General features: G+C 36.8%; 1 protein-coding gene across 4 annotated transcripts in view; it reads left to right on the forward strand.

Moving 5' to 3' along the window:
- Positions 1–418: 418 nt before the first annotated feature.
- The window catches only part of Mybl1 (MYB proto-oncogene like 1), a 38,753-nt gene continuing 23,359 nt past the window's right edge, over positions 419–15,812 (forward strand). For all 4 annotated transcript variants that reach the window (XM_038348153.1, XM_038348155.1, XM_038348154.1 and 1 more), the window contains exons 1-5: positions 419–663; positions 8,779–8,884; positions 9,433–9,504; positions 11,686–11,778; positions 14,578–14,798. In XM_038348153.1, coding sequence (XP_038204081.1) covers positions 644–663; positions 8,779–8,884; positions 9,433–9,504; positions 11,686–11,778; positions 14,578–14,798 — 512 coding nt within the window. In that variant the 5' untranslated portion in view covers positions 419–643. The remainder of the gene's footprint in view (positions 664–8,778; positions 8,885–9,432; positions 9,505–11,685; positions 11,779–14,577; positions 14,799–15,812) is intronic.

The following is a 15,812-nucleotide window of genomic DNA, read 5'->3' on the forward strand; positions in this document are numbered from 1 at the left end:
TTCCGGGTCCTGTCAGCCTCCCGTGCCGCGAACCGGGCCGCGAACCGGGCCTCGCAGCGCTCGCTCCTCCGACTCCCGCGAGTTCCAGTCCCGGCTTCCAGCGCCGCCGGCCCCGCCCTCCGCCGCGCGCGCGCTCCCCGCCCCGCCCCTGCCCCCGCCCCCCCCTCGCGCAGCCGCCCCAGCCAATGAGGTTCGGGGCCGCGTGCGCAGATTCAAACGGCGGCTCTTGAGGGAGGCTAGGCGCGAGATTCGGCGGTGCGGACAAAACCCTGCAGGAGGCTGCGAGTGCTGCAGAGCTGCTCGCTGCGGGGAGAGGGCGGGGGTCGGCGCCCGTGACGGAGCCGCGCCGGGCCGGCAGCGCCGAGGCGGAGGCGGAGGCGGCGGGAGGGGCGGGCGGAGGGCGGGAGCACGCCTCCTGACATGGTGAGGGCATCCCTGGCCGGGCCGGGCCGCGGCTAGGAGCAGCGGGTCTTCGGTCCGCCCCCCTGTCCCCAACCTGACCGGGCCTGCCTTCCTCTGCCGGCCACCTGAGGGAAGGAGCGGGGGAAGCGGCGGGAGGGTCTCGGAGAGGGAGCATTCGCCCGAGGCTGGAGGAGGCTGACCCGCGTCCCCGCCTAGCCCGCGCCTATGCGGTACTTGAAGGATGGCGAAGAGGTCGCGCAGGTGGGTGACATTCCCCCGGCCCGGGCCTAGCGGCCCTATCTGGGCCCCGGCTCTCTCCCTGTCCTTTCCCGCTGGTCCCCACTCAGGCCCTCTCAGGCCTGGACATGTTCCTTTCCGCTGCCCCACACCCACTTCGGCCGTGCTGGCCGGAGCGCATCCATCACGACCGGAGAGTCAGGGCCACTGTGTGTGGGGGACCCTAACAAGTGCTCAGGTTGCTCCTTTGCCCGGGCTCTCCCACACCTCGCAGCCACTTAGAGGAGAGGTTTCTTGCCAGGTAAGTTTGTGCACGTTCAGGGGTTACGCCACCCCAGAAGTGGTCGTGTTTGCCTGGGCGACTAGAATCTGGCTTACCTAGCCAATCACAACAGCATCTCCGTGACAAACCTGGGTGGGCAACATTCTGGGACATCCTCTTGAGAAGGGGACCTGCTAAATCTTCTGTCATCCCCACACTGCTGTTCTGAGCTTTCTCTCTCAGTAGCCGCTGAGAAGATTTTTACGTTGTTACCATCGGCTAAACTTGACCGTAAAACGATGTGTTGAAGTAACTTTGTATTCCGAATGTTCATGTTTGTTTCTGACTATATCTGGGTTGTAACAAGTAGGACACAATTTTCTTGTTGTTAATGAAAGATGTGCTAGAATGTCTTCATGAGCCTTTTATTTTATACCGTTGTAATAGCTACCCCTAAATTGTGTGGAATAATCAGATGACAAAAATCTAGTGTCTCGATTTTCAGTATTAAGGAAACCTGAAAAGGATTTGGCAGAATTTCCAAATATCTCCATTTATCTAGATCCATAGCCTGAGAATCTTAGGGCTGTATTTCCTGAGTTGAGATTTAGTACTGGGAGTTACTACAGAGTTAGATTTAAAATAGCTACACACAAAATACTTTGCTTTATTCATTTAAGCATCTGCCGTGTTTAAGATAGTTCTACAGATATTAACATAAATTTAATAAAGACATAATTGCCTTCTATGTATTAGCTGCAGAATAGGTTGGTCATTGCAGTGGAACAGATGTGCATACACCCACAGGCCCTGCCACTGTTATCATTCTGAGTTAGATAGTTTAAGATTTTAGCAGCATCTTTACTCAATAGAACACAGTAGCCCTTTCCCCCCAGTCTGAGCAACCAACAGTGTCTACGGATGGTGCCACTTTTGGGGGCTAGAAGCCGGAGCATGCAGGTAAGAACTGCTGATCTACAACTTCAAGGACAGAACATTCCCATCTTCAGAAAACATGCAGATTTAAAAATAATTAAAATTGCTGGAGTAATGCTTTAGGCTTTTTGAATTTTGAAGTCTGTTTTTAAATGAAGTAAAGTGAAAAGTGAATGTATTAAGTTAATAAGAGAACCTTGTATATACTTGCTGTGTGTCATTATCTACTTAGAATCATTGTTAATCTTACATGAAACAGTATCTTGGCTAATTCTGTCATCCTCATTTAGTTAAAAGTTACTGTTAAATACTGATATATGAATGTCACATTCTTCTCAGATTTTTTTTGTGTTTTCATGTCACAGTTGATCTTGCTTTCTAATAGTAGGCTAAGGAGAAATGATTTAGCAATTACTTCTAAATTATTTTATTACCAGTACTGGGAGTTTGGCCTCTAAACATTAATTTTACTGTTGACTTTTATCTCTTGCCAGTTAATTAAAGTTTAATTGAAACACTATAGAGCGGTGTAAAGAGTTGTGTGTGGAGTAATTGTGCTGCAGTGAAACTGCACTTCTCCGGGGATACGGATAGAGGATGTGGTGAGAAGTCACCATCGCTGGTGTGCTTCTTTGGGTTCTCGTCAGTGGGTCCCGTGGGCTGTTAAATTTCTTGTAGTAGAGGATAATAGAATGTGAAATATTTGAGGGTGAATATTATTCATTAGGTCCTCTTCTTTTGACTAAGAATCTTAGTGTAGATGAGTTCAATTTATAACAGAAACAGGGTCATTCAATCATTCAGTACTTTGGGATCTCCAAATACAAACTTTTATTAATGTGAATGGAAAATTTTATAAGGATATAGACATAAATTCTTATAGTAGACTCTTTCTATGTGATCTGAAAAATAAGGTCAGCTAAGAGCAGAAAATGTTTACCCTAAATATGAAATAACTGAAAGATATTGGTTCTTTTTATTTTTTAAGAGCTGCAGGGTCTGTCACTGAGATTTGCATATAGGAAGAGGTCATGTAGTATTGTGGCTTAAAATAGTTTTAGAACCCAGTGGCAGTTTTAATGATGTAATTTAGAGATAATTCTTTTATTGGGATATCTGTTAACAACATGCATTTGATTTTTAAGCATTTATGTAAAATAAGTGTAGTTTTATTTTAGTACTTAAATTTTTATCTTTTCTTTTCATGTGTATGCGCACATGCATGCATGCATACATACCTGCTAAGGTGTGCAAGGTGAAAGGGCAGTTATCTGGAGTTAGTTCACTCCTTGTGCTATGTGTGTCCTGAGGGTCACACTCAGGTTGACAGGCTTGACAGCAGTTTAGTTTAGTTTTTAAAAGCTAATTAAACACTTAAAAATAATTACAGTAATTCTGATGCTACAAAGCCTACTTACTAGGTACAGGTTAAGATATTTATACTTAAGATGACCAATGATTAAATTAAAATGATAAGATGAAAACTAGATTCTACACAGAAAGTTTTTTTCCTTGGTAGTATGCATGCATTTGTGTGTGTGTGTGTGTGTGTGTGTGTGTGTGTGTGTGTGTGTATGTATGTATGTATGTATGTATGTAGCAACTTCACTGTTGTTTCCAGAAACGAGTGGAAGTGAATGTATGTAAAACTATGAGAAAGGATTTTTTTTTAGTTAGCTTTGTCTTTAATTAGCAGTATTATTTTTGGAAAGCAGATATAGTCCATTTCAGTTTTTATTTGTTAATATAAGGTATTTGGACTTTTTGGTCTGTAAGGTAGCTTATATAGCTTTAATGTGTATGTTATTTTGAGAACTTTTGTTACCATTCTTTTTTGTTTAAAAATATACTTCTCTAAATGAATTATAAATATTGTCTATTGTCTTTGTTTATTGATAGTTATATAGAACTCTTTTCAGTATGTATTTCAGTGTTTGTAATATTAATGCCCAGATTATCTGAAGTCAAACTTTGTCTTATACTAGTTTGCAGTCTATAGGGGGAAGCCTGTCGTCATGCATGCAGTACATAATATTTCCCACTGGGTGGCCTGATTTCACTTTATTAAATCAGCTTGGTAAAGTCTCATAATTTGAGTGCAGCTGAACTGAAAATAATTAAATATACAGTTGCCCTGACTTCAAAAAGTATAATAAAGATGTTTTTTGAGACAGGATCTCTCTATGTAGTACTAAGTAGCCTCAAATTCACCATCTCACTATGTAACCTGGGCTAGACTTGAATTCATTAAAATCACCCAGACTCAGCATCCCAAGTATTGAAATTACAGATATGAGCCATTACAGGATATGAGCCATTATGACCAGCCTTGTATTTTTTACTGTGACAACTATTTGAGATTTGAGGAAATTTGAATTAAAAATGTGATCAAGTTGAAGCAGTTTTACTAGAACAAATTCTTTAATTTCTCTATTTTTTCAGTAAAAATAAATTATATTTTTCCTTTGTTTAACTCATATATATTAGATTATGTTATTCTGTACGTCTCCCAAACATTTTATCTTAAAAACCAAGTGTAATTTTTTTGTGTTGATTCACAAGTAAAGTCATGACTATTATATCCTATTAGCTTAAACCCCAGTGTAAAATTACCTTTAACCATTTTCCTAGCCTAACATGTTACAGATATTTTTATGCTTCTTTTTACTGTTTCATAATTATCTTTATCACTTTATTTAACTATAAAACAGTTTCTAGTCAGTTGTGGCAGTGCATAGCTATTATATTAGCTCTTGGGAGAAAGGAAGGAGAGTCATTAGTTCAAGGCCAGCCTAGATTACAAAGTGAATTCAAGGCTACCTTGAGATAGTCAGATGTGTCAAAACCAAAAAGAAAATAACAGCTAAGTATTAAACACTTTATAAAAAGAATTTTTCTTGACTTAAATAAGAACAGTAACAGTGATTGTGGAAAACAAATCTTAGCTTGGTGAGCCTTTTGTTTTATAACTAGTATAATATTTTATCTACTTCCTTTGTCTTCTAAGTTAATCATGCTATAGTAGAAATAATTCATTTATTTAGCTACATAGTAGAAAGCTCAATTTTACTGAATCATTACATATCACTAACACTGATTTCTGCAGTATAAAAATGCCCCCAAATGCTGTAAAATGTTGAAAAATGATTAGCTCTGTCTGTAGTTTCTGACTACTGCTGTTGTAGCATCTTTTCATTGTTAATGGTGAAAGTGGAACTTTGACAAGGTTACATATGAAGATTAATTCTTTTCCTTTAAAATTATTTTTTATACTTGTGTATGTATGTTTGTATGTATGCATGTGTGGGTCTGCTTGTGCTGCAGTCAGAGAATAGTCCTCAGGAGCCCTTCCACACCATGTGGAAGTCTCTTCTTCCATTGTGTGGGTCTTGGAGATCAAGCTTAGGTTGTCAGGCCTACACAACTGTCTCTAAATCATCTTGCTGACCCCATCACTCCCCCTTTCTCTTAGTAAATTATAAGCAAAGTTAGGCTTTTTTTTTGTTACAGTTAGTGAAATTGATACATTTCTAGGCTTCTTTGCTACATTACTAGAAATTGTATTATGCTTTCAACAATCAAATGTACATAGAAATAACTTGGGGCTAGGGATGTTGCTTCATGGTATGATGCTTGTTTAGCATAGATGAAGGTTCTGGGTTTAACACTTATCTCTGAAAACAAAATCAACAAAAGAAGTCCATGTACAAAAAGTTTATGCTAAAATTAGGAGGTGGATTAGTCAAATGCTAGGAAAGTCCCAGTGGTAGAGATGATTCTAAGAATCCTACTTTAATGTTCCCTTGTCTTTACCCTCACCCACTCAGCCCAGCTTCCTGAATGCTGAGTAGACGATATAGCTCACTGTCTGAAACTGATGACCATGTTAAGTGTAAAACAGAATACAACCTTGTGAAGAAATAGAAATTTCTCACAGAGTGTGCAGGTAAAAATAAATAACAGAGCTTTAAAGTGAACAAGGTTTTAGAAAAATTACTCCGTGGTGACTAGTGTTTTTGACCAAAGTAATATTTATGTAACTCATATCCCTGAAATATTTTGATAAGAACCTTCAGGTGGATTTTGTACAGATAAGATGTGGTATAGGTATTTTTATGATCATTAAAGATCAACACAGGCACATTTCTAAATTAAAATTTGTTTTGGCATTGAGATAACCTAGTTAAAAATAGTTTTGAATATGTTGTGATGGAAGCTCTTATGACCAGAGAGGAATGAGGATGAAGAGAACTTATGAGAAGCATGCCTGACAGTTTTTTGGGGTGTCAGGAAGTGGTAATGTTGTTAAGGCATTTCCAAGAAAGGTTAGGCTAGATTTAGATACTCTCAGTCAACCCCTTGTGTGCTGAATTTCCTTTAAAAGTTTTTTTTAGCAGGCTCTACTTCTTAAAATTCTACCACTCAGAGGTACATTTGGATTTGAACAAAAAAGAATGTCTTCCCCATCTTTCTAGAGCATTGGTTCTCAACCTTCCTAATGATGCAACCCTTAAATACCCCAACCACAAAATTATTTGGTGCTACTTCATAACTGTAATATTGCTACTGTTGTAAATATCTGATATGTTACCCCAAAGGGGTCATGACCCTCATGTTGAGAACCACTGATGTAGAGCCCTCTCCCTTCTTGTATATACTTTGAGATCATACTGGTATTGAGGAAGGCAGATGTTTTAGATGGACTGAAATGGAATACTGCAAATTTTGTAGTGTAAAGCAGTTAGAGGAGGAGGAAGACTAAGGAAATCATTCATTGATCTTACAAATATTTGAATGGCAGTGTTGTGCTTGGTTTGGGAGGTGAAAATGGTAACTAACCTTGGTCTTTACACTGTTGAGCTTACTGTTTGGTTGGGAAGGTTGGCAAATGTGATTAGCATTAAGATAAGAAAGCAGATACTCTGTAAAGTATGGTTTGGGTCATTGTCCAGCTAAGGAGCTTACTTAGAAACTTGAAATTCTTGGACCTTGAAGCATTTCCATGTTATTGTGTGCTCCTGGTTAATCCCATGATATTTCTGATAGTAGATCTTGGCTGCTAGTAGTAGGTATTTTTTTAAACTAAACCTGTATATTGGTTTGAGGCATAGTTCCACAACAATATTAAGGATTAGCAGATTATTGTTACAATAGAGGCATCACAGCTAACAGACTAGAAGAGTTTGATGTTTTGTCTGCCCCAATATGAAAATTTTTGGTCAAATGGATTTGACAAATGAGAGGAAATTAGGAGTTCCTACAAAGGGTGTGTTATACGTGCATAAAATCTAGAGCTTGTCTTTTAATTTTTTTAAGATTGAATTTGTATACTATATTTAGATATTAAAAGTCATTTATATATTGCATTAAATATACTGAAATCTTCAGACTTGATATTTGAAATCAGAATAAATTTTTAGGAGTTAAATTTAGCAAGAAAAAATAATTTTAAATACCATTTGATGATCAATTTACATACTACTGAACCATCTTTTCTTAAAGGTAAATGATATGATAGTCATCTTACAGTCCTGAGAAGTTAGTATGTTTAGGGTTGTAAACTTATAGCTTGAACCTTGTTCTCATTTCTAAAGGCACTTGAGGTTTGCCTTTTTAACTTCCAGTTTCTTACTATGCTTTCTCCATTTTCCCAATGTGTTATATAACTAAAGTGGCTGGATAGTAAACTGTAGAACTCAACCGTGCCTTATTTGGTGAGACTTTGGGAAGATGTTACTTTTCTAAGTCCAAGTTTTTTGTTTTGTTTTGTTTTGTTTATTTGTTCTTTTTAAACCTCTGAGCATGGCAATACTGGTAATACTCCTCTCTTATAGTTGTGGTTTGTTTTCTTTATGATTTATTTAAATTCTTTTTAGACAGGATCTCACTATGTAGCTACACTTGCTCTGGAACTCCCTATTTAGACCAGGCCAGCCTCAAACAGAGGCTTCCATCTGCTTCTGCCTCCAGAGTGCTGGGATTAAAGACATGTACCATCATGCTTAGCAAGGTTTCTTAAAAAATATTTTGTGTGTGTGTATATGAGTGCTTGCCTGTATGTGTGTGTGTGTGTGTGTGTGTGTGTGTGTGCACACAAGCACTGTGTGTATTCTTGGTGCCTGGGGAGACCAGAAAAGGGTGTTGGGTCCCCTAGAATAGGTGGTTGTGGGTTCTAGGAACCAAATCCAGGCCCTTTGTAGGATCTGCAAGTATGCTTAACCCCTAAAGGATCTCTGTAGCCCCTGTTGTGAAATTTTTAGAGGGAAATTTAATAGACTGCTATAATCTTTGGTACTTGAAAAGTTTTAAATAAATGCTAGTGTCATTTTCAGATGCTCATTACTTCTCAGCCCTCTGACTACTCAGTACCATCTACTCAGATTATCATAGAGCCTTGCCTCCTTTAGGGTTCATTCTTGAAAATTCCCTTTTCCTTATTTCACTCCATATCAACCCAAGCTCTGATTTTTTCACTATATCAGTTTTCATGGGTCATCTCATGTCCTCAACTATTTTAATTTTATTCTCTCTCTGTATGTGTGTTTATATCTGTGTGTGTACACATGCACACATGTTCATGTGCTTGTAGAGGCCAGAACACAATCTTGGGTGTTTTCCTCAATATATTCCAGTGTATTTTTTGTGATAGTGTCTCTCACTGAACCTGTAGCTTGTTGATTTTCCTTTGCTCACCTGTCCTCAAAGCTCTCCTTCTTTTCCTCAAATAGTTATTCTCTTGCTTTCGTGCTACATATGTTCCGGTACCCTCTATTGTTCCCATCTTCTCCTTTAGGACTTAATTTTCTAAACTTTGTTTAATCTTGAGACTATATTGTTTATTCTGAGTAGCTTCTTTAGTCACACCTGCATATATAGACTTAGAGCTTGAATTTAATAATTTAAATAAAAATTTTGAGCTTACATATTATATTATTTTGTAGTGAGGATGAGGATGACGACCTTCAGTATGCTGATCATGATTATGAAGTACCTCAACAAAAAGGACTGAAAAAGCTCTGGAACAGAGTCAAATGGACAAGAGATGAGGTAGTTACCTGGCAAAATTTACTAGTCTCATATTTATCAGTTAATACTATTATAGTTATGAACAACATTATAATAAAAACAATGTGAGAACAAATTATCAACTCACTTGTACATTCTTTTTTTTTTTTTTTAAATGTATGACATTGTGAGGCAGTGGTGGTACAGCTTTTAATCCCAGGGGAGGTGGATGCAGGAGATCTCTGAGTTCAAAGCCAGCCTGGTCTACAGAGCGAGTTCCAGGACAGCCAGAGCTGTTAACAGAGAGAGAAAGCCTGTCTCAAAAAACAAAACAACAACAACAAAAGCAAAAAAAAAAAAAAAAAAAAAAAAAAAAAAAAAAAAAAAAACCCAAGCCAAAAAACAAACCAATGACATAAACAGCTGGTTCTTTCAGATTTACTGAAACAGTATAGTAAATGGAGGAATTTGTGTGATAATGACTTTAATTCTTCTCAAAATGAGTACCAGACATGACTTGAGAGAGTGAGAATACTATCTACATGCCAAGGGTGGGGAAAAATTTTTAATTTTTATTCTTCTCTTAATAGGATGACAAGTTAAAGAAGTTGGTTGAACAGCATGGAACTGATGACTGGACTCTAATCGCTAGTCATCTTCAAGTAAGTGAGATGCGAAGTGTATTTCTATAATATTTCTGTAATATCAGGTCTTACTTAAGGTATTAGTTTACAGATTCTTTTTTTCAGAAATGTATTTGTATTAAAACATCTGGTTAATATTTTTCTGGTGTGTTTGTAGTTGTTTGCTAATGGCTTAGAAAGTAATTTTCTAGAACAGGTTGAATACCTCAATCCAAATATCTGAAATCAGAAGTGCTTCAAAATTCACAGCTTTCTTGGGTACTGACCTAGAGCCAGAGTAGAAGGTTTTACACTTGGCTAAATGTCGTATGTCACAGTAAAAATGCCAGGTGTACTTAACATGTATAAAATTATTAGATTATGTGTATAATATGAAGCATAAATAAGTTTTATCTATAGACTTCTGTCCTATCTCCAAGATATATTATTATATATGTAAGTGTTTCACATTTAAAAAGAACCTGAAATCTGAAATAGTTCAAGTCTCAAGAATTTTGGATAAAGGATACTCAATCTGTACAGCATTTATCCAGGGGTCTAAAAAGACTACTAAAAAAAATTCAGAAGTGGCATTAGGTTTGGGTAGGACTTCACAGATATTTGTGATAATTTTTTTAATTTAATTTTATTTTTTATGTATTTTGGAAATTGAACCTAGGGCCTTGTACATTTAGGCAAGCACTTTACCACTAATCTACATCTTAAACTGTTATATGTGCTAAGCATGTAATTTTATAAAATATGAAAGTAGTTTTGCACGTATTCATTTGTTTCTTAGAGCATTGTGGGTAGTTAGATTACCTGTATTTTAAATTTCAGTGTTGATTACTTTGGTTTCAGAAACGATGTTACCTGTGTTTTTTCCATATTATCATAGTCTCTTTTATTGTAACTTGAAAGCTGAGATCAAATAATGGAGGAAGAAAATAGATTGTGGAGTTAGCTGAAAATGTATTCAAATGTCAGTTGTGTTAATTTAGAAAAATTATTTAGCCTCTTTGACCTTCAGTCACTTGCTTCTGTAGTACTGTGAGAATTAGACATATAAGAAGGTGTTCAATAAAAGCAAGCTAAATTAGAAGTTATGTATGCTGGATTTAACATAGAATTGATACAAAGTTATCTGAAAGTCATTTTGAAAAAAGTAGTAGTCTTAATATGGATCCGCATTGATAGACGAAAGCCATAAATGAAGAAGCTCAGTTTAAGTAAGTTAATGAAGTCTGGCATTAACAGAGAAGATATTTTTATATATCCCTTATATATTTTTAGATTTTTGTTTCTCTCTCTCTCTCTCTCTCTCTCTCTCTCTCTCTCTCTCTCTCTCTCTCTCTCTCTCTCTCTCTCTCTCTCTCTCTCTCTCTCTGTGTGTGTGTGTATGTGTGTGTGTGTGTTTGGTACTAGGACTGAACCTGGGCCGTGTGCATGCTAGTGGAGCATATACCCCAGAGCTGTATCTCCAGTTCATTTTCTCTCGAAAGTGTCAACCTTTAACCTACTGAGCTGAAGTATAATGTATATCTTCTATAAGAATGTTTAATATTGATTGATAATTTGAAGGGGCTTCATTTACAAATATACTTTTTTAATTCCATATAGAGTTTATTGATACCTTTAGGGTTGTTTTCTTTTAAGCTGTTACACTGTATGAGTTTGACTTGCTATATCTAAAGTCAAATATCCACTTCATACAGTTTTCTGCCTATTGTCATTTATTCCTCAACCCTGGATTAATTTTTATTTTTTTGGATTTTTGAGACAGGGTTTTTTTTGTAGCTTTGAAGCCTGTCCTGGAACTCACTCTGTAGACCGGGCTGGCCTCGAACTCACAGAGTTCCACCTGTCTCTGCCTCCCGAGTGCTGGGATTAAAGGTGTGCATCACCACTGCACAGCTGAATTAACTTTTTATGGAGTATGTCTTACTATGTTATAAAGGATAGTATAGAGGTACATACTTTAATTTCAAATGTATTATTTTTAATTTGCAATCTAAACCTGTGATTAATTAAAGATACAGAGTTGGGATTTTAGGCATGTAAAATAAATATTACATAAAATAATAAAATAAATATATGTAAAAGTTTGATATTGAATATAGTATTGATTCATATTTTGTTTATATGGGTATACTTAAATTTGGGCTAATTTACTTCCTGGGAGATATTTATTCAATAATAAAAATGTCCAAATTCTTTCAGAATCGTTCTGATTTTCAGTGCCAACATCGATGGCAGAAGGTTTTAAATCCAGAATTGATAAAGGGTCCTTGGACTAAAGAAGAAGATCAGAGGGTAACATGTTCATGTTCATGTTCTGAAAAAAAAATTTAAGTGTTTATTTTTGTGTATGTGTTAGGGCACATGTATGTGCATGCATGCTCATGCCACAGCTCATATGTGAAGGTAAAAGAATAATTTGTGGTAGCTAGTTCTCTCCTACCCAGCATTTGGGTCTCAGTGGTCAAACTCAGGTCATCAGGCTTAATGCAAGAGCCATTGAACCATTCACTTGCCCATGTTCATATTCTTTGTGTTCACTGTGTATGTAGAATATATGAGTAGATTATTTATTATTTATCAGATTTATTTTTACTTATTGTTTGTTTATTTTTCAAGACAGGGTTTCTCTGTGTAGCCCTGGCTCTTCTGGAACTCACTCTGTAGACCAGGCTCTGCCTCCTGAGTGCTGGCATTAAACATTTGCACTACCACTGCCCAGCTAGATTTATTTTCATATTAACTTACTATAGCACATAAAGTATGATTATGTGTGTACATACATGTAGAGGCCCAAGGACTGCCTTGGGTGGTGGTGTTCCTCAAGACAGTGTCACCCAGCATTCTTTATGAATTGGGGTCTCTCACTGGCCTTAAACTTGACAAGTAAGAATAGGTTGGTGGACCTGTGAGCATCGTGGATCTGCCTTTCTGCCACCCTGTTACTGAGATTGCAAGTGGATGCCACTATGCTCAGCTTTTTTTAAAATGTATTTCTGGGGATGGAACTCAGGTCTTCATGATTGCAAGGAAAGCATTTTAATAACTGAACTATCTTCCAGTTCATACTTTAAGTTACTTGGTACTGTTCTTTGGAGGCTGTGCTGTATATAAGAATAGAATGTTGAATGTCTTGAAATATAACTCCCACCCCCTAGGCAAAAATGAGTCAAACCACATGTAATAAATACAGTCTTTTTTGAGGGCTTTATTTATTAAAGGAATAATGCTTTATTTAAAGTTTCGTTTAGCCCAACTTTATAGTCCACAACCCCAGACGACCTATACAACAAAGAGGGTCCCTTAAGAGAGAAATACATGAATCTGCATAGGAAGTAGAAAAAGACATCTCCTGAGTAAACTGGGAGCATGGGGGTCATGGAAGAGGGTAGAAGGGAAGGGGGAGGAAGGGAGGGGAGTGGAGAAAAATGTATAGCTCAATAAAATCAATAAAAAAGTGACTTAAAAAAAACAACTGAACTGAAGCAAAAAAGAAATACTGTCACTATGAATAGGTCTAGAAATAAATAGTATGTGCCCCCAAAATATTTCTCAGACATTAATAAAATGTACAAATCGTAAGGATTTTCATTTTCAAAAAAAAGTTTGATTTAGCAACATTTAAGGCATAGTTTCCTGTCAAAATTTAATGAGCATTAAAAATGGATTTCAATTTTCTTTTCACATTTAGTAACTTAATATGTAAGGAAATCATTCTTAATTTTTCCTCTTGACTGTAAATGAACCCAGGATTAGAATAGAAACATCTGCCTTCCACTAGGAATTGCTCTTTAATTCAAGCCCCTTAAAGCTTGCTTATTACTAGTATACTTGGGGAATTAGAGAATTATTAGTACCCATAAGGGCAAACAAACAGAAAGTTACTTCATTAGTCTCAGGACTGGCTGGTTTTTCTTGATGACCAAAGATAAGTTTTAAAATGTGTGATCTGGGGCTGGTGCAACTTGTGGTTTGCTATGCAAGCTTGACAACTTCTGTGCAATCCCTGAATTCAAAGTGGGAGGAAAGAACTGCCCCCTGAAAGTTGTCCTCTGTATGGTTTGTGGGTGCCTACACTCATACTTGTGAATCATAAACATGCAAATAATAATGAATAAAGATGAGTAAATAGAATACAATGTGGGATCTTCAAAGACATTTAATAGCTGGACCTAGTGGCACTGGCTATAATTCTAGTTACTCAGTAGGTCTAGATAGGACATTGCAAGTTTAGGCCTGCCTGGGCAACTTAATGAGACCCTGTCTCAAAATAGAAAGTAAGAAAAGGGCTGGGAATATAGTTCAGTGATAGAGCACTTGTTAAACATACCTAATATCGTGAAAACAACCACAAAAACAATAACCAAAGCTGCACGTACGTTTAATCTTTAAACCTCATTTCCAAAATATGACAAGTAGAAACATATCATGAAAAAATAGATATTTGTTAAACTATCCATCAATATAGAATGATTATGATGTGATATTTGACAATGGGTCAAAATAGCAGTGAAGTAGGTCAGGCTGAGGAGATAAACTGTTATTCTAATTTTAGGTAAATTAAAAACAATTTGAAATGTAGGAGAAAATGTGCAAACTCTATTTTTTTCAGTTTGATAAGGAGAAAATGAAAAACCAGTAATTATAAATCTTTTCTGCTTCCTAGTGGACTTATTTGACTTTTAGTTGAAGCTTATTTTCTCTTGTTTTTTTTTTTTGAAGATGTAAGAGTAGAAAAGACAAATCTCAAAATTTTGTAGTTTTTTGAATTAATTTTGTAAGAAAATAGTTTAACTTATGAAATTTTTGATTCTTTGGGAATTGATTTTTGATCTTGCTGTATGCTGAAGGATTAGCTGGTAATAAATTTACTTTTTGTGAACTTTATTTGTAGCTGAAATTTAATGTATTTATGTTAAATAAAATTCTTAATTTGGAGTTTTTTTTGTTGTTGTTGCTGAGGTGCTTAGATCAGACCCAGGCCTTTGTGCACTCAGCAAATGTTGGGTGACTATCCCAGCCTTGACATGCTTGAGTTACAGTTTGAAATTCTCTCGTGGTAATGGTTTTTCAACCTTTGTTTTTGCTTCATAGGTTATTGAGTTAGTCCAGAAATATGGACCAAAAAGGTGGTCTTTAATTGCAAAACATTTAAAAGGAAGAATAGGCAAGCAGTGCAGAGAAAGATGGCATAATCACTTGAATCCTGAAGTGAAGAAATCATCTTGGACAGAGGAAGAAGACAGGATCATATATGAAGCACATAAGCGGCTGGGAAACCGTTGGGCAGAAATTGCTAAATTACTTCCTGGAAGGTGCTTATATAGACAAGTGTACATTGTTTTTCTGTGCCTCAGCATGTTCTTTACTACCTTACTGTTGAGTATACTTGCAAGTACCCCTCTCCTTTATTTATAATTCAAATTTAGACTGTATAATATAAGCATTCATTTGGGACTCTTTGTAATAAATCTGTGATAAGGAATATGATTGGTTTGTGCAATAAAATGTTCAGATCTTTAAGTTATGTAAACAACATCTACTCCACAAGTCCTATTTTTGTATTATTGCCAGTCAGGCAGAGCCTTTGTACGAGTTGGTGAAGTGAAATCTAAATTAGAGATCTATTTCACATTAGGTACTGTGCACCAGACTGGGGATTGTATTGATTGAAGAAACTTATTGTGAAAGTATGTTAAGGAAATTCAGTTCTTAATTATGGTATACTTTGAGCTGTGAAAATAGCCCATGTAACTGAAGTAGAGCATTTTCCTCAAAGGCAGTGCTAATACACTCTTCATTCTGCTGCTCAGATACTTTCTGGCAGTTGCCAGCACATACAGCAGACCAGCTACCTTAGATAGCTTCATATCTTACTCAGACTATATGTCCTCATGCTGTATAGCTGTAATCTCTGTGTAGTACTTCATAGTAACAAATATGCTTTCATATGTATTCCTTCGTAATCTTTGTATACTTTGGAATTATATGAGCGGGAACATTAATGTCTTTGTTTCTTTCATCATTTCTAACCCTGGCCTGTGAACTTCTGATACAATCAGTGTTTTATGCACCATTTATTTTCTTTGTTTAGGCCCTGTCTTGGGGTTTTAGCAGTGTAGGTTCCAGTGTCTGTCCTATGCAGGGTGGGATTCTCGCTACAGGCAGCACTGGGCTCACCTTTATAAAAAGAACCTTGGATAAAAAGAGAGCTGATGAGCCATAAATTCATAAGTTCTGTAAATACAATACTCTAAGAAATGGTAAAGAATACTTGCAATCTGTAATTTGTATTTTTCTTTCCTTTTTTTTTTATTAATGGAATTGAG

Source organism: Arvicola amphibius, chromosome 11, assembly GCF_903992535.2.
Source record: "Arvicola amphibius chromosome 11, mArvAmp1.2, whole genome shotgun sequence".
Lineage (NCBI taxonomy): Eukaryota > Metazoa > Chordata > Mammalia > Rodentia > Cricetidae > Arvicola > Arvicola amphibius.